This window comes from Xiphophorus hellerii, chromosome 5 (genome assembly GCF_003331165.1).
Source record: "Xiphophorus hellerii strain 12219 chromosome 5, Xiphophorus_hellerii-4.1, whole genome shotgun sequence".
NCBI lineage: Eukaryota > Metazoa > Chordata > Actinopteri > Cyprinodontiformes > Poeciliidae > Xiphophorus > Xiphophorus hellerii.
In genome coordinates this window covers 6536512-6559188 of record NC_045676.1, presented here as the reverse complement: position 1 = coordinate 6559188, position 22677 = coordinate 6536512, and the positions used below count along the sequence as shown (strand labels likewise).

At 38.0% G+C, this 22677-nt stretch overlaps 2 protein-coding genes across 2 annotated transcripts; one reads left to right on the top strand and one right to left on the bottom strand.

The window, feature by feature from the left end:
• The first annotated feature begins 2139 nt into the window (after nucleotides 1-2139).
• Nucleotides 2140-11249, top strand: cdc6 (cell division cycle 6 homolog (S. cerevisiae)). The gene is made up of 12 exons (XM_032563392.1): nucleotides 2140-2460; nucleotides 4134-4483; nucleotides 5340-5576; nucleotides 6618-6817; nucleotides 7487-7635; nucleotides 8154-8260; nucleotides 8334-8473; nucleotides 8554-8654; nucleotides 8728-8780; nucleotides 9272-9450; nucleotides 10202-10342; nucleotides 10954-11249. Exons 2-12 carry the CDS (start codon nucleotides 4144-4146, stop codon nucleotides 11044-11046), a joined length of 1740 nt encoding a protein of 579 aa, XP_032419283.1. The 5' UTR covers nucleotides 2140-2460; nucleotides 4134-4143; the 3' UTR covers nucleotides 11047-11249.
• Nucleotides 11250-16729: 5480 nt separating this feature from the next.
• Nucleotides 16730-22049, bottom strand: ccsapa (centriole, cilia and spindle-associated protein a). The gene is made up of 4 exons (XM_032563410.1): nucleotides 21949-22049; nucleotides 19455-19863; nucleotides 18639-18961; nucleotides 16730-17618 (listed from the first exon to the last, which is right to left on the bottom strand). The coding sequence occupies exons 2-4, from the start codon at nucleotides 19825-19827 to the stop codon at nucleotides 17439-17441; spliced, it is 876 nt and encodes a 291-aa protein (XP_032419301.1). The 5' UTR covers nucleotides 19828-19863; nucleotides 21949-22049; the 3' UTR covers nucleotides 16730-17438.
• Nucleotides 22050-22677: the final 628 nt, after the last annotated feature.

Below are 22677 nucleotides of genomic sequence, written 5' to 3'. Positions count from 1 at the left end.
AAATATTACTGAATTATGAAACTGTTTTCAAGCATTCAGCACATAAAGGCTGATTCCATAAATTAGAATATGACTGAAAAGTTCAATCACCAAGTGAAAAACATTATACAGATTAATTAGATGACTTCTGTTTTAACATATTTATATGTTGTATGTTTAATACCTGCTAAAAGGTTATTTTCGAAAGGTACTATTAATCTGACAAGCCTGATCAGGAAATATATCCTAATTTATTGAATAAGACTGTATGGCATTCACATTTAAGTTTTAGCTTTATTTTTAGCACTAGAAAACAAAAGGCCTTACAGTAACTGAGGTACATCAGCGCCCCACAAAGTACTTAATACTTGCATCAGGGAGGTTAGAAGTGAACATTGTTCTCTGTTTTAATCCCATCACTCTGTGAAGAAACTGTTGTGGAGTCTCATTGTCAATGTGTTTGGTGCAAATTAACTCTTGAAACAGTTCAGTGCTATTCTTCTCCCGCTGATGAGATTGTAGAAATCCCTTCAGCTCTGTAACTTTCATATCATCTTTGTTCATCAACATGTCTTTGAAGCTGCCTGCTTTGATTATCTTGAGCACAGCCCTGACAATGTCAGAGTCAGCAAAGTTATCTTGAATCCCCTCGTCAATTTGTCCGCAGACATTACTGTAGAATAGAATAGAATAGAATAGAATAGAATAGAATAGAATAGAATAGAATAGAATAGAAGTACTTTATTCATCCCAGCAGGGAAATTACTTCGCAGTTACAGCATAGAGACAAGACACAATAACAACTACCACTGAGTAGTAGTTGTAGATAAAATAAAAATAAAAAATAAAATATAAAATGCTATAAATTGTAAAAATATAACATGCTGTTAATATAAAAAGCAACTTAAGAGCAGTCCTTGCAAAGATTCAAAAATGCAGATATGTATATGTAAATATATGCACAGCAAGTGTGCCACAGTGCAGTTGTGCAAAATCGGACTGATTAGTGCAGAACAATGATTTAGCTTTTATTGTACAGTGAGATGGCATGTGGCAGGAAGGATTTCCTGTATCAGGAGATGAATGATCATCAATCTGGCCACCTTGAATCTTAAATTCTCTTCGGGGGAGAAATGAAAGTTCTCTGATGGGACAAACTGTTCATATTGCTGGTGGTGGTTGCCGTTCGGCCCGAGTTCCCCTTTAAAGTCTTGGGATGCCCCAACTCTGGTAGCTGCAAGCTGAGATGAAGCTGGATTTGAAACCGAAGGGCCAACACCCTGCATCAGCTCAGATCTGTGTAACTTAACAGAATTCTTTGCAGATCATCATTCAGTTTGGGTGCTGCTGAATTAACTGTAGCTGTGTTAGTGTTGTCATATGCAGTGACAGCAATGTTTATTTTGAGCTGCAGATATTCTGTCTGAGTAATGTAAGGTAGAAGGTGGACCCACGTCACTAACCCCATCCTGTATTGTGTTAGAGGATTTAGTAAAAGCTGTTGTGTTATATGGTTCAACAATGGGATTAACATCAACATCAGAAACCTTCTCCGCCAACATTACTTTACGTACTTGGACCACATTGTCAATAGTGTCCTTTAAGACCAATAATTCAACCATCCCTCTGTCCTCTGACTCAAGGAGAGGTTTGCTGTGCATGAAGGCATTAATGTATTTCAGGCAGCCCTCAGAATCATCATCTTCTAGCTTAGATGGATCTTTGTTCGGCACAGGACCAACATGTTTGGCGATCTGAAAGAGTTCGCTCGCAGTCAGGTTGAGAAGACTTTTCCTAATGTCCCACATCAAGCCTTTTCTTCCAATGTCCGACATAGTTGCTCTCTTCCTTTCTTAATAAAGACTCATTCAATACATTAGTATTATTGAGTAGCCAATTTATTTTAATAACTTTATCACAATGTGAAACATTATATAGATGGATGTTTGAAAGCCTTTATGTCTGTTTATGATGATTTTTCACTTTGTGTCTATTTCAAACAATCAAAAGCATTAAAGTCTGAAGTCCAGTTTAATAGAAAAATAACATCACAATTGTTATTTTTGTCTATGTAATCAACTATTTATTAGTACATTTTCTCCAGTTTTTGTCTGCACTATTATTTAAAAACACATTTTAGGAGTACAGCTCTTCTGACACGTAGACTGACGCAATCCGCCAAAATCGGAGGTTTAATCCAAACTCCCGCCACCAAAACTGTACGTGAGCTCAGCAACAGTGACGTAACATCCTCATGTGACGCTGAGCCAATCAGCATCGCGGAAGCTGAAGCGGTGAACCAATCAGAGAGCGCTGGCGGGAGTTACAGATGAGTTAGAGAGAAGATTTGGCCAGTTCGGACTTCGTGTGCAGTTGAAGACAGACACGAAACAGCTTTACGTCGAATAAACCCGAAACTCTGAATCAAGAGGACTTCTGTTTTCCATTTACAAAACTCCGTTCATCATCGACGTGTTTCCCGTAAGTAACAGAATCTGAAATATTTTGTTGTTTAAGAGGCGGAAATAAGAAAGCCACCTCCAAGTGCCAGGACTCGTTTGCTAATTTATTGTCTAATTTGTTAGCGGTAGTTTTGTTAGAAAGTTGCGCGTTCGTGACCGGACATCAGCTGAAGTCGGTCATTTTGAAACATGGGTGCTTAAAATCAACATTTTACTTTAAAAAGAGTCGAAAGTTGATGGGTGTTGGAGGCGATGTAGTTGTTTTGGCGCCATTAGCCAGTTTACGTAAGTGCTGTAGTGGTATTTTAGTCTTTAAAATACCAGCACAAAACTTTCATTTTCTTGTTTGAGGACATGATTTTTAAATATTAAATCAGACAGTTACGCAGTTTCTTTTTACAAAATACTTTTTCACTCTTGAACGGATACTATTTTGCCTTTACTCGAGTAAAAATACATTGAGATTGTGCGACTTGCATTATGTTCACATACTAGTTTATCTCTGATTTTTCTTTGTAACCTTTGACCTACTCGCACCATTTTAACCCAAACTGTAACAACACGACATTCATAGTGAAACAAAACGGCTTCTTTTTGTTCCCCACACCTGAATGTGTTATTCATCTTAAAATAATACTGGTGTCCATCTTAAAACTGAAAGGGAAAAGTTTTACAGCTATATTTTTGTTATTTGATTTAGTTTTTGTAACTATACAGGAAGACAATTGAGACAAAACTATGAGCCACAGATTAACACTTGTTCGCAAAATCGTTAGTTAAAACACAAAGTATTCATCTTTTGGTGTATTGTGCAAAAAGTGACATAAGTCATGTTCTTTTTTTTAAATCAGGCTAAATCTTTTTTAATTTTCTTCAATAAAACTCAAAATAAATTGGTGAGAGGTTGGTTGTCTTTAAAGAATGAAAGTATGCAAAATAACTTTAATTTTGATCTACAGTGATTTACACATTCATGTCCTACAGAAAAATCAGACTGTTTAAATTAAACATTTTATGTGTAATTTATTGTTGAGCAGGAAAGAATCTTAATAAAACTGGTTGGGATTTTAGGTTTTACATTTTTGTTTTTTCTTGGCCTACGATGTGATGATAAATTTCACTGGACAATAAATTCTTTCAGAAATTATTGTGGTAAATAATTGTTTTTTTGAGACAACTTTCAACAAGTATATTGAACTCGCACTCTCAAAGACTAATGAACTTTAACTTTAGAAATGATTCACATTAAAAATGGAAGATATTTTCCAAAATGAAACACACAACCAAAACAACAGTAAAAAGAAAATAAAAAGCACACACAACTGAAACCATAAATAAAATAGAGTTTCTGCAAACAAAGTTTTCCTTAAAGAAACCTAAACATCAGAATGAAAACTATTGACCACATTTTAATTTACGATGTGATTAACTGACTAATTGCTTCAGGCTTAACCAGCAAATACTCTTGACTTTTTTTTATCCCATGTTGTTAAGTTTGGGGATCTCTGATTTTTAATAATGGAAACATGTCTGAGAAATGTAGGAAGATTCAACATTGCATCTACACACTTTTTTTCCCTTAAATGTCATTCAGCATTTAGCATCATGTATTAATCAAAAGCACATTTAGCTTCCTGTTATCGTTCATTTCCACATCCTGTTAACTCATTCTGTTCTTTTTGTTTCCATCAGACAACCAGTCATGCCCAGGACTCGCTCTCAGGGGCAAGTTCAGCGCACGCTGCAGTTCCCGCATCGCAAATCTTGCCGAGCGCCCCTGCAGTCGAAGACGGCTCAGCCCTCGAACAAGCCAGAGCTCCGGCTTCCTTCCCCAAGTCGGATCGGTCCGATTTCTCCAAGGCGGTCGTCAGACAGACCGACGCTTCTGTCACCCAGACGTTCTGCTGCCCAGAGCCCTCTAACCTCTCCAAAGCAGAAAGTGGATCAGCTCTGTAGATCTGCAGCACAGGCGCCTCCACCAACACCACCTTCCTCCCCCATCCTGCAGAACCGACTCCCTCTCAGTCCTCGGAAACGCACAGGTGAGACACGGATCTACCTGAACTAGGGATGCAAACAATTAATCGACTGGTGACTGACGATTAATGGTTTGTTAGGATAAAATTTGTTCCAGTTGATTAATACAATGCACTTAAATCTTGCAGTGTTGTAGTTTGGCCGGCTGACTCTGTGGGCCGCCGGGCCTGGAGCAACGACAGGCCCGGCGTTGCTCCACATTTAACTTCACATTTAAAAATGACTGATTTGCTACGAGGATGTGATGAAAAGCAAAGAGATGACACAGAAAGAAAAAAAACAACAAGGCAATAAACAGGGTTGATTTTCAGAGCTGTTGTGATTTAAAAAGCTTAATGGAGAAAAATATTAACATTCCTTCAAGAGGAAAAACAGACGGTACTTCTGTATGAATATCTCTTTGTTCATGGGGAATTAAGTGTTTCACATATTTTATTCTTTTCAATTATTTTTCTACTCCGCAACCTAAAGGGTAACTGTTTTGTTATATTTTATAAATATGTCCAAGATTAATAATGTGAGAAAACCTCTATTTTCTATCGTTTCAGAAAATAGTCGTTTTCTGAATAAAACCGAAAACCACAAAATGTAATGTACAAAACATTACATTTTGTACAACTGACAAAATGTAATGTTTTTTAAATTTGGCATATTATTAAAAATGTGTCCCTTTACATAATGCAAAGACAACGTCTGCTTATCAACTAATTGTTAGGTAATTAATGAGCTTGATCAACTTTAGATTACCTGATTAATCGATAATTTGGATCCCTAGTTCAGACTCGGGAAATATTTTGTAGTGCTAGTTATTAATTTTTCAATTTTATTCTTTCAGTCTATTATTCTGTTTTCTTTCTGAAGGTGACGACAATGGCTGCAACGTGCATTGTTCCCCTCCGAAGCAGAACAGACCAAATCCGGCAACGCCACGTAAACTCGACTTCGACGAAAACTTGCAAACATCTGAAGGTCGGACGCCCAAGCAGCGGCGCTCTCCAACCAGCAAGTTGTCTCCGAACAGACAGGAAACGCCTCCTGGGAGTTCCGTCCTGCACAGCCAAGAGAAGAAGCCGCCTGTTGCTCGCCTGTTTGCTGACAGTAAGAACTTTTCTGAGCTGAAAATTATCTTTAAAGGTGACTTATTATACTTCATTGAACATGTAAGGAAAAGTCTGTGGGCTGCACAAACCGGTTGTTATATTTCTTGCACAAAATCATTCTTAGCCTGGTCAGTTTTGCCTTTCAGAATGAGCTGCTTTAGGGCGTCTTGCCACTTTAAATCCACATAAGCTGCTGCTGGTTACGACCCGAACTCAACATCTACACTCGCATATTAAAATGGCTGCAAACAGACGCCCAATTATACAACCATACATACATCTTTGAAAAACAGAAATGGAGCTAATAAGAATACAGCATGTAGTTTCTGGATAGAAAGTCAACAACAAAAAACTTGTCTTTTCCAGCAGCCGTTAAAACTCGGTCAAAATTCTGAACTCATTTATATATTTATATCCACATATTTTTATGTACATAAGCGTTTTTCATATTTTACTTATTTAATTTAGTTTATATTTCGATCATATTTACATTAGTTGTAATTTCACACGTGTTATAAAGGTTATATTACTAATGGTTACATTTAAATGTTTTAATATTTAACAACAAATAAGTGTTTTCCCCTTGGACTTCAATAAAGTATGTTCTGTTCTGAAGTCAGCTGACACAATGTTCTGGAACTCAGCTTGGGTTGCTAGGTGACGGGTGGAATTCTGCTGGGGTTGCTAGGCAACGGGCTGTCTTAGCTGGGGTTACAAGGTGAGGGGCAGTGCGTGCTGATTTGTGATGTTACATTACAGAGGTTTTTGAAAGGTTTTATTTTCCAGGCATCAAAACTTGTTAACTTATTGCCAAAAAAAAAGGCTTTTTTTGTTTGTCTTTATTTTTTAGCACTTTGGCTGCTTTCAGAAGCAGAAGAAACCAAAATGGAAGCACAAAAACACACGAAATATGAATCTTTGCAAAATGAGTCTCCTTTAAAAAGCATAAAAAACAGCCTGGTCAGTTTAAAAAAAAAAAAAAAAAAAAACCTTGTAGAATAGCTTTATTTCTAATCTGTGACATCCCCTGTCTCTGCAGAGTCGAGGTTTCAAAGCGTGAAGCAGGCGCTGCACACTGCCATCCCTGAGTGTCTCCTGTCCAGAGACGCTGAGCGGGCGTCCATCCGCTCCTTCTTGGAGGACAAAGTGCTGCAGCGCGTCCCCAGCAGCCTCTATGTCTCAGGGGCTCCAGGGACCGGCAAGACCGCCTGCCTGAACTGCATCCTCCAGGAGATGAAGGTGAGTTGGGGCAGATTATTCTACACAGGTGGCACCTAGTGGAGACCCAGCGCCACTGTCGGGATTTAGATCTCATAGCAATGGGGATGCTTTTATATCTTTAAATGCTATAAATAAATATATATATATACACACACACTGTTTTTTGGAGAAGTTAAAAATTAAAATTCATCCCTTTTTCTCTACAATACTTCTGTCGTTTATATCAGTGAAAATTTTAAAATGCAGTAAATTTCTGCTATTTATGAGACGATAAAACAATTTAATTCTGTAATTTGTCTTAGTTTGGTAAATGTCTGTTCATCTATTAAACCCAGAGAACCCCATTTGTAATACATCTGATACTGGGGTGATGTCACACTGTGTGAGAATCTGTTATACAGGTCTGCAGATAAACAGGATTTCAATCTGTTAAGACAAATGATCAGAGGTGATTTTGTTGAAACTGTCTTTAGTTTCTTGTTAGTTTTCAGACTTGAGTTTGTCGTTATTTGTAGTTTATCAGAACTTTGGTAACAGTTTGGAGGGAAAAACTGTTACCTAGATTTTTATTTTCCAGTCAATTAACAACCAAAATCTTCCAGCTTCTCAGTGTTTATGTAGTTTTAATCTGCTACTTGTCCTCATTTTGTCCTCTGTAACATGTTTGGGTTCTTTCTGTCCTCCCAGTCTGAGCTCACATCGGTAAAGACGGTGGTGGTGAACTGCATGAGTCTGCGGAGTTCCCACGCCATTTTCCCGCTGCTGGCCTACAAGCTGAAAGCAGCCGGTGGACAGAGCGGCCTCCAGAGGTTCCTGACGGCCCCGGGGCCCACAGTGTGAGTTTCTGCTTTTTAAAACTTTAGTTGCCTTTTTACGACAGCCTGGCACTGAACTTGTTTGTTCAGTGCCAGGCTGAACAAACAAACAAATAAGAATTAATTACGAGAAAAGTCATAATAATGCTTGAAAAAAATGTTGCAATAAAGTGAAAATAGTCGTGAAAATTCATGAAAACATAGTTACGATTTTGCTTGAAAAGTCGGGGTAATGCGTGGAAAAAGTACGATAATGTGTGAGGAATTTTTTTGCCATGATGCCTGAGAAATAGCCGAGATATTGCGTGAACAAAAGGTTGTGATAAGTGGAAAAAGTTTTACTATTGCAAGAATAAAGTCACAATGATATAATATGATTTTATTCTTGTAAGTACATTCTTTATTTTTCTTAGCCTGGCCCTAATATTTCGTCTCAACTAAACTAGTATCTTACAATGACTTTCTTTCTTTCTTTCTTTCTTTCTTTCTTTCAGTTGGGTAAAAATCTTGAGTTTGATCATTAATCTTTGTCCCCTCAGGCTCCTGGTTCTGGATGAGATGGACCAGCTGGACAGCAAAGCTCAGGACGTCCTCTACACCATCTTTGAATGGCCATATTTGCCGCGGTCCCGTCTCTGTCTCATCGGTACGAGTTTGGCCCATAGCATGCCTCACCTTCCACCATGTGATCTTCACACTGACTTCATGTCTTCCTGCAGGCATCGCCAACTCTTTGGACCTGACGGATCGCATCCTGCCCAGACTGCAGGCTCAGACTCACTGTCGCCCCCTGCTGCTGCACTTCCCGCCCTACAGCCGACAGGAGCTGAGCGCCATCATACAGGACAGACTGTCGAAGGTTGGTCCGGTTCTGTTGCTATCACCAGCATCTCTCCATCTCTCGGCTCATCTAACTAGAGTTCTGCTTTGGTTCTGAAGGTTTCGGCTGAGGGTCTGCTGGACGCCTCGGCTGTTCAGTTCTGTGCCAGGAAGGTATCGGCTGTGTCCGGAGACGCCAGAAAGGCTCTTGACATCTGCAGGTAAAAATCGTTAATGATGACCTGAGTCTGGAACACCAGAGAAAATGGCTGACCTAACGCTGTGTCTTTCCAGGAGAGCGGTCGAGATCGCAGAAGCTGATGAAAGACAGAAGGCCTCTGCTAAAGGTAAGGTCACCTGGGGTCATCAGAGTAAACTTTGTAACCACCTGCAGCTGAAATTATTAGATTATTTGTGAATAATCGTGATTAATTGATTGTTCAAATATTCGTCAGCTTATTTAGTAACTGATTGATCTTTAACTGGAGTATGCAGACTGGAAAAAAGGTGATTTGCTGAAAGAACAACACACTCACAGCTGTAATTAAGCCAACACTGTAAAAAAAATATGGATTACGCATTTAAGATGAAAAAAACCTTTCTGTCTGTGAATATTTTATTCCCAGAACTCCAGATGTTGCTGCATTTTAGGAATTAAAATGTTTCTCTTATTTAAAGTGGAATTTAATTGCTCTTTGCATCTTCTAATGTTTTTTTTTAAAAATAAATATTGTACAAAAAAGGCGCAAGTGGCAATTATTTTTATCTGATTAATCGTGAGAGTAATCAATTACTAAAATAATTGTGACTGAAACTGAGTTTGGCTGTCTGTCTGCAGCGTCTTTGGTCGGCCTCCCTCAGGTGGCGAAGGTGTTGTCAGAGGTTTACGGCGACCGCATGGCGGCGCAGAGCGGCGGTTCGGAGGGAGAGAGTTTCCCTCTGCAGCAGAAGCTGCTGGTTTGCTGCCTGCTGCTGCTCATCCGCAAAGGGAAGAGCAAAGAGACGAACCTGGGGAAGGTAAGATGGAGAACCTACGAGCATGATTCAAGGTCATCAGGCTAAAAGATACTGAGGCTAATTGAAATGCAAAGTGTTACACTGCAAAAATACAAAATCTTATCAAACCGTACTTTTTAGAGCTAATATCTTGGTATACTTGAAGTAAGATAGGAGATTGTTTTAAGTCAATAATTCCTTAATATTGATGAAAAAGTTCTAGTTTCACTGGCAGATAATTTCACTTATATGGGAAAATATAACAGAAATAACTGGCAATCTTCTATATCTCGCTGAAAAGTTACTTCTAAGTTAGTTTTGTCTTAGAAAACTCTGTCATAATTAATCAATGATGTCAGAAAAATGGTTTCCCTACAATGGAAGTTGTTTCTTCACCACTAGCACATTTAGCAGCAAGTACATGTGGATGATTGACAGCGCTAAGACCCTCCTCCAGGCTCTGATTGGTTGGTTTTTTACAGGAGCCATGCCTTTCTTCAGATGGCAATAGAAGCTCAGGTAGAAAGTGGAGATGAATCTTTTCACAGATTATCTATCTCACAACAAACTGACAGTTTTAACAAATGTATAAAAATATAAACATTATGAAAGTTACACACTGCAGCTTTAATTCAGTGGGATGTAATTAAAAGGATCTACTAAAGGCACCACCCACTGCTTCCAGCTTTACTTTCTTCTCCTCCTAACATCTCTGGTGAGCTTCTGCAGTCTAATTGTGATGAGTTTTAAATGACCCTGCTTTGCCTTTCAGCTCCATGAGGTTTACAGCCGCCTGTGCGCCCAGAGGCAGGTGTCTGGAGTCGGGCAGGGCGAGTGTTTGGCGCTGTGCGGACTGCTGGAGAGTCGGGGAATCTTCGCTTTGAAGAAGGCCAAAGAGGGTCGTCTCACTAAGGTGCAAAACTCTCTGAACAACAACGATCAAATGTTATTTAAAGGACCCTTAGAATATGATTAAAGTGGATGCATTGTACAAAATTCATATTTTGGATGTTTTTGTACTTCCATTTGGGTTTCTACTGTTTCTAAAAACAAAAGAAAAAAAATTCCCAAGGGCTTGATTAAAAAAAAAACACCCAGCGAGTTTTTGTCAGTAAGTTTGTGTTTTGGTGTCTGGAAATTGAGCCGCTTCAAAAACCTTCTGCACATTAAGGCGCTTTCAGGGGTCTGTTACCTAGCAACCCTGGCTGAGCCCAGTCCTGTTCCCCAGCAACCCAAGAGGAGTTCCAGCGCAGCGTTGCCAGATTGGGCGGGTTTATTTTTGAACACGTTGGATTGGGAAAAAAGTTTTGGGTTCCCTTTCACAACATTTGTGTTTTTAGAAAACATTCATAGGAAAATATCTAAATATTTAGCGTGTGGCAGAAAAACACAAAACCTGTATATTTCTGTAAAATATACAGGTAAAATATACAGGTTTTAGTTCATTTATTTTGAAATGTGTAAAATCTGTCAAAAGTGGCATCTTTGTTATTATTACTGAACTCTTTGTTTGTTTTTTCTCAGGTGTTCCTGAAAATTGACGAAAAAGACGTAGAAAACGCTCTGAAGGACCGAACGCTTCTGGGCAGCATCCTGGCTGCAGGGCTTCCCTCATGATACCTCATCAATTATAAAGTTATTTTAAATTATGTTTTACTTTTTTAAATGATTTTAAAGATGTTTCCTTTAAAAAGGAAACGCTAGTACTTTTTTTTTTTTTTTAGATGACTGCTCAGTTATTTTGAGTTGTAGTCATTGATGATTTTTTTTTAATGTTCTGTATTTGTTTTTTTGTGCTGTAAATAAATAGATTTACAGACGTGAAGTGTTTTATTCATTTTTCTGGGTTCCCCTTCAGAGCTGGATCTATTTCTGTCCATTGAATTAGCTCAGCCTCTAACCTGATTGGATTAAAGGAGGCCGAGAGCGGCCTGACTGAGCTGCAGAAACTGAAGTGTTCACACAGACGAGGACCAAAGGAGCAAGAAACAAACTTGGTAAAAAAAAACAAAAATCATGTGTGACTAAACATGGAGGTTTATTATGCAGCCTGGAAAACTGCAACTTGATTTCAGTATTTTTTTAAACTGCATAACAGGAGTGGATCAAACGGACCTCAGATTTTATGGCTAAATTTAATGGTACTTGTTTCAATAACATGTATTTCAGTAATGGTGTGCAGCCCCACCCTAATACCGGGAATCATGTTCCTAAAAATAAAACTTGCCTATCGATAAATAATTGCTTTAGTACACTGGTTGCACTGGAGTGCAGTTGTGTTAACAGAAGAGGATATTTAATTTTACGTGGTCTGCATTAGAATAAGACATGCTGGACTCTGGGATCCCTCAGGAATGTGTGCTCAGTCCTCTGCTTTTTAAACACATGGAAATCCATCCTTCCATCATTTTCTTCTGATTGTCAGATTAACAGGTCCAGTCAAGTTTATTAGTACAGAACATTTCAGCAACAAGGCCGGTCAGTGTTTTACATGATAAAAATGTAACGCAACCAATTATGTAGCAACAAACATATTTTTGCTTAATGCCATCAAGAATAATATTTTCAATGTTCCAGTTATTAAAAATAACTTTAATCAGGAAGTTTTTTAGTCTAGATTTAAATGGTTTTCTGGAAGTTTGTTCACCAACATTCTGAATCAGCCGATTTTATTTTATTTTTTTTAGACAGACCTGTGAAGACATTATTGCAGTAATCAATGTGACTAAAGATGAACACATTCACGTGTTTCCCTGGAGCTTACTTTGACATTAGACCTTTAATTGTAGAAATTTTCGTCAGGTGATGGAAGGCCGACTTTGTAATTGTCTTTATGTGGCTCTAAAGGTTCAGAGCTAAGTTCATTATTACACCCATATTTTGGGCCTGATCACTAATTCCTAGCTGTAACATTCACAATTTACAGATAGTGTCTCAGATTGAAAATAAACAAAATTAGTCAAATGTTTGCAGAAATGAGTAAATGTGGAATTAATCTAAATTAAAATCTGATATAGAAATGACCTTAAATTACACATATAAAACACATCTGATTTTATTCAAATCATTTATTCACAGCAATAATAAGTGAATGGAAATATGTGCATGTTTTTAATACAAATACATGGAGCATCAAGTCAAACATCAGTGGAGGTAAAATGATAAAATATTTGGATGCATAACATTCAAAATATCTACCATCAATAATCCTGAACTGAATCACGTTTTCCAGCACAACCACTGAAATTTGAGAGTCGAATGAATCGGGGTGAATTTATTTCATGTCGCTATCAAGAAAAAATTTCTTAGGATGATAAGTTCTAGTAATCTTACAAAAAAAACTCAGTATTGTCAGGATTGTTAATTTAACCATTTTGTCCATTTTTTATTTTTCATGAGAACATTGATAAATATCTAATTCAAAACTATAATCAGTTATTGTGTGCAATTCAGTGATAAAACTACATTTCTTTAACCGGCATCTTATTTATGGGGACAATTTTTTAAATCATCACTTATCACAAAAATCCCACAAAGCACTGTCAAAATCCACAGCAACCATCCCTACGCATAAAGACTCTTTAATTTATAAAAAAAAATTGTTCCACTTAGTAACGTCTCAGATACCATCTTGTGATTGTCTAAACATAGAAACACTAAACAAATTAAATACATACAGACACAAAGACCACAGTGATTTTACCAGGACTTCCAGAGTGTCACGTAAGGAAGAAATTTAGATTTCTTAGCAGGAGCTACTTGTGGTGGGCACACTTCTGCTAGCCTGCTAACAGCACAGCTAATTTTTAGCTATATTTTATCGCTTTTGATAACTTTTAAAATATTTAGAGCAGTTAGATTCCCTTAAAATAATTTTTCTAGATAAATTCCACAGTGTTAGTTTACTTGGCTGTTTTGTAAACTTTCACTTGAAAACATTTTATCTGTGTCGGAAGTTGTGGTTTGGTTATCAACCGTTAAGAATTCTTTAAGTAGGTAGACGTTTATACCCATGCTCTTATTTTGAAGTGAGTGATGACAGTTTGCGCATCATTTCCGTTTCATGCCCTCACGGTCTCCCTCTGTTTCCCGCCCCCACAATAAAATGCGGACAAAGAGAACAAGATATAAACAAATACAGTGTCTAAGGGCGTTACAGAACATGTAAATTGTGTTAAGATTAAATTTGGGCTTGAGGATTGTAGTCTTTCAAGGGCAGATCAATATCAATTCTACTTAGCACTTTAGCATGGTGGTGTAGTGCGCTAGCAAAGCTAATATTTATGATTAGTGCTACAAATGTTTTAGAGGCGCCTACCACTGTTAATGGTTAACATGTTTTACCCACAAACTGATTGTCAGTCACTGTATAAACAGTCCGATGCAAAAGTATCCATACCTCGACTTTTGTTTCATTTCGATGTATTTTAATAGGATATTATGTTGTAAACAAGTAGCCAAGGCTACAATGAAATTATTTAGATCAAAGCATATCCGCGTGGTAGCACAAATAAAATACACCAAAGTTGTCGGCTGTAACAAACTAACCAAGTTTAAAGGGTGTGAATACTTAAGCAAGGCACCGTACACACCATGCATGCCGATGAAGCAATATCGCATGTTAGCTTAACTGCTACATGCTCCTTAGGTGGGATGCATGACTGCCTCTGAACCTGCTATTTTATTGGTCACATTCATTTAAATAATCTAACATCAAAAATACTAAACATAATTTTTAATTCATACATGTGTGATAATTGTCTTTTTTTTGGTCTTGGTAAGAGAGACACGAAAAACCAGCACAGCATGATCAATAATAATAGTTTCTTAGAAAAAAGACACTTAATCATATGAAATACTAAAGTTCAGCATGAAGCAGAGGTTCTCCACAGTGTTATAAAAACATTCACGTAAATATAGAAAAATTAGCAAGTGTGAAATCAACAAACATTCATATTAAATTTAAAAGCATTCAGATTTTTAGAAGGATATTTGCTGAATAAAATGGTGCATAATGACCATTAGCCCTCAAAGTGGGGAGATGCAACAATGACATCAACGCGTGTTTACAATCCACAGTTAGACAGCAACTAAATCCAAACAACATTGAGATGTTACCCAAATTATTCCTTCACTACAACACCAAATGCACATCCTGGTATCTTAACACAAGAAATAATTAATTTGGATGTCAATATAAAGAAAGAAAGGTAGCAATGATCCATCTTTTTCCCTTCTCTTTTGAACTAAAGAAGAATAAAATATCTTAAAGATGTGACAAAAAATTTCACAGGTTTCCAGATGATAGGTTTTCTTTGTGAGATTTACTCCTGTTAAATTTAGGAAAATGTTCAAATTTATAATCCCTTTTAATCTCATCTTGTTAATTTTGTAGACATTTGTTCGTCTTTTTTGTGTAAACGGGGGGTGAGGGGGTGTTAGGCGTTGCATGCCTGGCTTTAGATGCTGTGCAGCTGGAAGGACCGTTTTTTGCTCTTACCTTTTCATTTTCAGACAATCGTTATAATGCGTAATCATCGCAACAAGGTATTATTATTATAATATTTTTTTTACAACTGGGAGCAGCTAATAAGCTTCCCAAAAGCTTAAGTAGTGCATGCACTATGACCCCAAATCCAAGAGGAGTTAAAAGAAGAGAGAAGGAAGAGAAGTTCAAACGTCTCTCTAGCCGATTAAAATGGAGTGGCAAAAGTAAATGAGGTGGATTAGCAGTGCTTGTCAATAACTGATGGTGTCGGCCAGGACATTTTACTGTTGAATATCGTCTCTTCTGCCTGGATATTGAGCAGTTAGCAAGTCATGACAGTTATGTAATCCCTCCCAGTTTGTCCTTCTAAATATCTGACAGACCTCTTTGTCTTCTTTTAAATCATTTGTTAAAATTAGTTAAGACGTACTTTTATAGTAAGGCTTCTAATATTTGGATTGCTTTTGTATTTTTATTATTTCACTGTCATGTATTTTAATTGATTTGGTATACTTTTTGTGTCATTTATGACGTTTTCATTTATATTTTAAATGTAAAGCACTTTAACATTTGTTTAAAAAGGTGCTATACAAATAAAGTATTATTATTATTATTATTATTATTATTATACATAAACAGTCTTCAGTCAGAAGCGTCTTCAGATGTGTTGGAAGACTGACTGCTACCTGAGATCCTTCCTGCTCACAGCATCACCACCCACAATGACTTTGTAGAAACTCGGATGATATTTTTGTTACATCATTTAAATTTCCCTTTCAGATAAATAAAGCATTATTTAATCAACGGTTACATTACGTCCCCTTTTGATGCATCTTACCTAAATAAAACCCACCCACCTCCACAGCTTATCTCCAGTTTTAAATAAAGTGAGGTTCATTTAGCAACTATAATAAGGCCAGCGTACCGTAAATATATCTTCTGTTAGACTACAATACTGATTTTAGATGATAAGTTATATTTATCTGTTCTTTATTAACCTCTAAACTAGAAGTCCTTATTCCCAAAATACAAACCAGATATCAAAAATATTCTAATTTGCGCCTCTCTTTTTCCTCAGTGTTGGAAAAGCTCAGCTGCCTTTGAGTGAGAGAAAAGTTGAAGTAAAACAAAACAAGAACGACTTTTTATAAGCTCATTTAAAGTACAGCGGTTGGAGAAATGAGATCCTGCACATTCAGACAGTAGCATGTTAGCACTTTCTTAAAGTCTGTACTGGTTAAAAAAAAGCTTCTCTGTAATCCCAGATCCTTGTTCACGGCTCACACAGACGCAGTGCAGACCGGGCAGCGTAGCGCTCACTGAATCCCTGCCATCGAGGCAAAACCACACAGGATATGAAAGCATCTGCAGATTACTGACTTCTGTTTCCGCTTAGCTCCAAAAACGAGATTCAAACACGGAGATCTTTTCATTTCTTACTTTTCTACACCACAGGAGTATTTCTGTTTTCTGCAGGTGAAAACGTCTCTGGTGTTTTATCCTCAGCAGCAGAGATTCACTGATGCAACATTACACCTCAGCTGCCTCTGAAGTGAAGAAGCAAGCAGGGTTATGCTGAATAATTGTTGGCAAACATCATCTTTTTAACTATTATTGATAATGTTTAGATACACTGATGACAGGAGATTTCAGATGCACAGATATTGATCTGCTTTTATTTTGTTTTACTAAAAATTGCATTTCAAAATTATTAATAATCTTCTCCAAGATTAACAGGAAAGACTTGATTTACAAGCCTTTATTCTGGTTGTTGAGCAGCTTTCTGCTTGTCTTTCCCTGCTGTTTTGATGATTCTCCTGTTGTGATGAGCTCCATAATTTTTAGCTCCATTCAGAGATTTTCTATCAGATTCAAGTAAAAAAAACCTTAATCTGGGTTTCTGTAGATTTCAACAACTCAAATTTAAGGCTTTTTAAGACATTTTAATAACCATTATGAACAGAAATGTACAAAAGAAAGTTGCATAATAAATGTAGTAGTGCCATGTTTTTTTTTATGCACAAACTTTACATGGCATCGTATGGGTTGTGAGCCAGTGGTGAAAACAAACATACGCTTTTCCATTAAAGATGCAAAATAAGCTAGATAGTAAGGGTTATTAGCAGCTAGTTAGCGGTAGCCTCAATGCCTACAGTCAGAATAGAATGAAAATGTTTGTCCAACTCAAACATTTATTTGACCGAAGAAAAACAAACTACATTCAATCTCAATAATCTCAGGACTATTGAGATTGAATAGTCCTGGGATGACAAAATTTAAGACCTGCCAGAGAATTTCAGGATGAAGGGGCACTCTGCTAACGTTGCTTCCAGTTAGAAGAAACTTTAGGTATCTTTTAGGTATTTTGCCAGGGGTTTGAATAATTTAGTTTCTCCTGCCAACTTCTTCACCACTTTGAGTCAACCTGCTGCCCAGCCTGTTGCTCAGTCAGCTGAACAGTCTGCAGCCCCTCATGTTCGTCCGCTGCTGGGTAAACACGGGTTCTTTATGGATCCGGACTCTACCTGAGCCGGGCAGAAAAGCACCGCATGTATTCTGTCATCCAGCGGTCGTCAGCTGCGGCCATCGTTAGCTGTGACCGCCGCGTCTTCTCCAGGTCGGCCGACCGGGCCCGTCGACGGTCCAGATTGGAGTTGCGCCTGTCGGGCTGCGTCTGGATGCCGGCGGCGGACGTGTTGCTCTGAGAGGAAAAAGCCAGAGGGCTTCGTTGATGGAAAGTTCGCAGTGTGTTTTATTATTAATGTGTGCAGGGAGTTTGGTGACAACGCTCCGGATCTCAGGTGTCCTCTGACTTTAAACTTACTCTACTAAAGTATCGCTGAGAGGAAGCAACACTTTGGAGCACCATTATTAGCAAATCTGAGTGATACTGTGGAGTTCATTCATAGCCACAGATGTGAGGTTCTGAACCACAGAACTGCACATCTTAACCATTAACTGTGTGTGATGGGAAACACTGGAGATACACTCAGTCTGTAAATACACGATTTAAAGATAAAATAACTAAAGTTTCAAAAAAGTGTGCAAAATATCAAACTTTAGGATCCAAAGGCAAAGAAATGAATAAATAAAGCCTTTTCATATTGCGTCACGTTACAACATCAAACCTTCAACAACTTTACTGGGATTTTATGTGAAGCACAAAGCAGCCCATGTTTGGGAAGTGGAAGGAAATTTATATTTTCAGTAGGCTTGTCGCAATAAATCAATTAACCACACGATAAAGTAAAATGATATCAATAATTTCCATTTTCATGATTTATTGTTTTTCTCTTTTTTCTTTTTCTACCAAAAACTAGACAATGAAATTCTTCAGTCTGGTGTTTTGGTCTCAACCACCCCATTTTTTCAAGGACAATTTGTTTATAAAGACTTCATAATTAATATATTTTTTGTTTCTGTTGTTTTTTTAAATTTATTTAGAATATTTAATATGTCTTTGAGTTCCAGTGTTAAATGTCCATTAGCATTTAAAGTTAATTAATCTTGAGAATATGTTCTTGCATTATTATGCCATCATTACTTTGATATTACTTGAAAATGGTCTCAAAACAACAACAATATCATTGCTTATCCCAAAAACTTCAGGAAAAATGTATCCTCTAGAAAAATTTGTTATTGTGACAGACAAAATTTTCAGATGAAACAAACACATACAAACAAAGAACTTAAAGTATGGTTATTTAAAAGTGCTGTTTACCTCTGGTTGTCTCTCAGTCCAGTCCATCCTGCTGGACGGTCTGCGGTTTGCCTTGCTGCTTATTGCTGGTTGGCTCTTGGCTCTCGGTGGCTTTTGGACCACAGCTGGTTTATCTGCGAGGGAACTGTCCCGCTGCGCCGGCACAGAGCGAGGGGTGCGACAGCGGTGGCGTCGTCGCGGCGCTGGGTTCACCGGCTTCTCGTCAGACGAATCCGTACTGTCGGGCCTGTTGTCTGTCGCCGTGTCGTCTGAGGGGCCGCTGGTGTCTGGAGGTATGGACGCTGAAACTGCCCCAGGCCTGTTTATGCCATTTTCTAAAATATCTGATTCAGATAAACATGAGAAAAACCTTTGAATTAAAGTAAAACTCGAAAATAAAGGAGGACCTTGGTGATGAATGGTAGATAGATAAGTAGGAAATTTCCAAAATAGGCGTGGCTCCACTGAACAGCAGTTGGTTACCATGGAGACTGAATGCAGGCCTTAGAAGAGACATTGCTGGTACCACTGTTTGGTTTAGGGCTTAAAACAAAATGGTTCCATTTAAACTAAACACCCTTGAACCAGTAAGGAGCGAAGATCACTCAACATTTAAAACCTTTTTAAAACTACAGCAGGTATTCTTCTTAGTTTCCATAACTGGACGTACAAAACACTACGACAGCTAACATAATGGGCAATAGGTGTGTGTCTGCCTGAAAAATCCAAAGTTATATCTTATCGGTTCTTCCTAGTTTGAGTAACACAGGAAAACTACCAAAGGCCGAGCCGAACAGAGATAAATCAGTCAATATCATAAGCAATCAGTTTCCTAACCTGCTGTTGGTGCAACGTCTACAACAGGAGTCTCTCCCGTTTCCTCTTCAGTCTGTTTGACCTCTGGCTTCAAATCAAGACTGGTCTTCACCTCCATCAGCTTCTGTTTGACCTCTGAGCATACAGGCGGCGGTGGCGGTGGCGGCGGCAGTGACAGAGGAGCAACCTTGTTTCTGGTCAGTCTCGGAGTGGACCAGCCGCTGGAGTCGGAAGCGGTCTCCCAGCTCTCCCAGAACCAGGGCTTGTGGGAATGCTCCATCACTCGCCGGGTCAGGCGGTATTTCAGAGAATCCTCGTAGCATTTAGAGAACGTCTCCCATTTGGGATCCCTGAACTTCTTCATATATTCTGTCCTGACCTTCTTGGTCACCATGGTTCTTGGTATCCAGTCTTTTTGGAAGCAATAATCCTGGAAATTTAGACAAAAGGAAAAACCTCAGAGCTCAGAGCTATTCAACCTCACAGTTGGGATGGTGCTACCAAATATCCCCTTTATTCCTACAAATTTTACGAAGGTCATTATGGCCAAATAGTTCCACTGTATTATCATCAAACTATGAAACATGTCGCCAAAAATGGAGGTCTGAGTCCATTTGCAAATTTTGGACCAAAACACCTCTGGGACACAGAACCCGTTTCCTTCCTGAGATGGTAGATGGTTGGACATTCCCATCATGAGTATAACTGATTGAACAGATGAACAATGCACCTTCATGCATCTGGAAACTGTTCCTAAGGATGAACCAGACTTTTCCTCCTGATATTTGTGCTGATTTATTTCAAATTTTCATTGTGTCAAACAATAAAAACTCAGTTTGAGCTGTGGTCTTAAAATTCAAACAGGTATGGGTCTATTTGGTTTGATTTAATATTCAGACAGTGAGGAAAAAAAAGTCTCTTGTGTAACAAACCCCCCCCCCCCCCCCCAACTTTTAGAAGTAGTTTACCTATCATGTACTTTTTACTTTTACTTGAGCAATATTTTTATAAGGTATTGCTACTCTTACTTCAGTAAAATTTTGGCATAATCTACTCCCGTAACTTCACTGAATGAGGAAAAAGCTAAATGCCTGCACTCGAAGTACTTCTTCTGACATAAAGTATATTTGCATTATAGACTAACTATTAGTTTCAAACATTTTTTTTTGATTTGGAAAGTCCTTCTGCCCAAATCGACTATTTTCTAAATCATTTTTTAAATAATGTTTTTGTTTTAGTCTTTAAAATACCAAAATTTCCAGTTATCTTCATGTCTGATGAAATCATTTTTAAATATTAAATCAGATATTCTGAACAATTACTCTACGGCAGCGTATTAGGGCCATTGTAGATAGAAACAAAAAGAGTAACAAAAGTTTCAAAAGTTGAAAATTTGCAAGAAAAGAAAACTCAGAAATGTTGAGATTAATCCCCAAAATTTTCTAAAAATATTTGAAGTCAAAATATTTCCTGTGAATAACCTTAAAACAAACTTTAAAAAAGTTGGACATTTGTCCTTTTCAAAAGTCTGAACTTTTCTGAGATTAATCTCAAAGTTTTTGTGTGTTTTTTCTAGCAAATATTCGACTTTTCAAACTCAGAAATGTTCAAGTGTTTTCTACAAACTTTCTGAGCTTTTTTTGTGGAAATTCACTCCTTTTTTGAAAGACAGCAAGTTCAAATTGTGTCTTTTTCTACCTAGAAAGCCATAATATGCAGTTACTTGAGTAAAAATATAAAGTTAAAGTAGTGCTACTCTTACTTATGTACAATTTATTTTGGGAGGGCGGGGGGTACTCGACCCATCTTTGGGTACATTTAAATTTATGGCTTGAACTGTATCGTCGTCACAAATTCTGCTGTAAACCATGCTAGCAGAACCTTTTTAGTTAAAATAAAATAGGAGCAGTTAGTCTTTTATTGCGGTCCACCACACCTCTCCAGTCGATTGGCGTCTGGCGGGGGAAATAAACGCAACATTGGGGTAAATGAAGTTGATAAATGCTGGAAAATGGCGCTCTGGTTCTGGATCAACGGTCAGAATCTGATGACGTTTCTACAGAGGGGCGCGCGCGCTACCTGCAAGCCCCGCCCACCTCTCCATCCAAAACAGATTAGCTACTAAACGGAGGCGGATTGAGATTTACTACACCTTTACTGGGCCACTCATCCACAACAACCATTAACACACACCTCCCGCCTGCCCCGACTTCATTAAACAGACTCTTAAACTTACCTGGAACATATATATGGTGAGAATATGAATAATTAATTGAAGAGTCTGCCATTGATCCAGAGCTAAAACCGGGTCAACGTTCGTTACCGTTTTAAAACGGTGAATGTAAAAAATAAAAAGCGCAATGAAGAGCGTGAATTACAGTTTTGCACCGAATAATCGGGTGAAATAAACGTTAGCGACGTTGACAGCCTTCCTGTCTGCAGCTCGGTAAGCCTCTGTTTATTACTAAAACTGACGGCTCCAGACAGGACGGATGATTCTGTCGTGTTAACTTACCACAGAGATCCCGTCTGTGTGCGTTCAGTTCGGCTTTCAGACGGCCAGCATCGCCCAGCTGACTGACAGCTATAGAACAGGTGCTAAACTGGCCAAGCTAGCAACAATAATCTGACTTTCATTTCCGGTTTCACAATAAAAGTTCAAATGAACCTGAGATCGGCCACATCCAGCGAACCAGACTAGAACGTTGGTTTAAGACAAGATTTTAGCATAACTGAAACGCAGTGATTACATAATAAAGTATTTAATAGACAAATTGATAGAGCACAGAATTCGTACAGCTCATTTTATTCAGAGCTACAGTACCAAATGGCGTATTTTGAAAGAATAAACAGCAACTTCCGTTATTTTTATTGTGTATTCTGCTAAATTCACGAATACAACGTAAAGATGTTTTGATAACGGATAAAAAAAGATGTTCTCTATGGAAAAGCGAGAGCCCAAACAGCGCATGCGTGCTTTCGGTGTGGGTTTTAAATACGCCATGAAAAAACTGATCAGCTGGGCTGATGGAGGTCTCTGACGTCTGATATATTAAAAGGGTAATTCCATTAAACTTCTAGTTATTGAATTATAATAATGTTATAATTCAATAAATTATACTATTGAAGAGTCCATTTATTTTAGGAACTTTATCATTAGGTGAAACAATCGGTTGAAAGCCTTCATTTCTGGTAATCACAATCATTTCCCACTTACATCAGACCAATACAAAATAGTTTTATA

Excerpts from the sequence above, each read along its gene's own strand:
- cdc6 (XM_032563392.1), top strand. The coding sequence starts at position 4,144 with ATGCCCAGGACTCGCTCTCAGGGGCAAGTTCAGCGCACGCTGCAGTTC. Across the intron at positions 8,261-8,333 it reads GTCCCGTCTCTGTCTCATCG|GCATCGCCAACTCTTTGGAC; the intron begins GTACGAGTTTGG and ends GTCTTCCTGCAG. Across the intron at positions 8,474-8,553 it reads TACAGGACAGACTGTCGAAG|GTTTCGGCTGAGGGTCTGCT; the intron begins GTTGGTCCGGTT and ends TTGGTTCTGAAG.
- ccsapa (XM_032563410.1), bottom strand. The coding sequence starts at position 19,827 with ATGGTGACCAAGAAGGTCAGGACAGAATATATGAAGAAGTTCAGGGAT. Across the intron at positions 18,962-19,454 it reads AGACGTTGCACCAACAGCAG|ATATTTTAGAAAATGGCATA; the intron begins GTTAGGAAACTG and ends TATCTGAATCAG. Across the intron at positions 17,619-18,638 it reads GGACTGAGAGACAACCAGAG|AGCAACACGTCCGCCGCCGG; the intron begins GTAAACAGCACT and ends TTTTCCTCTCAG.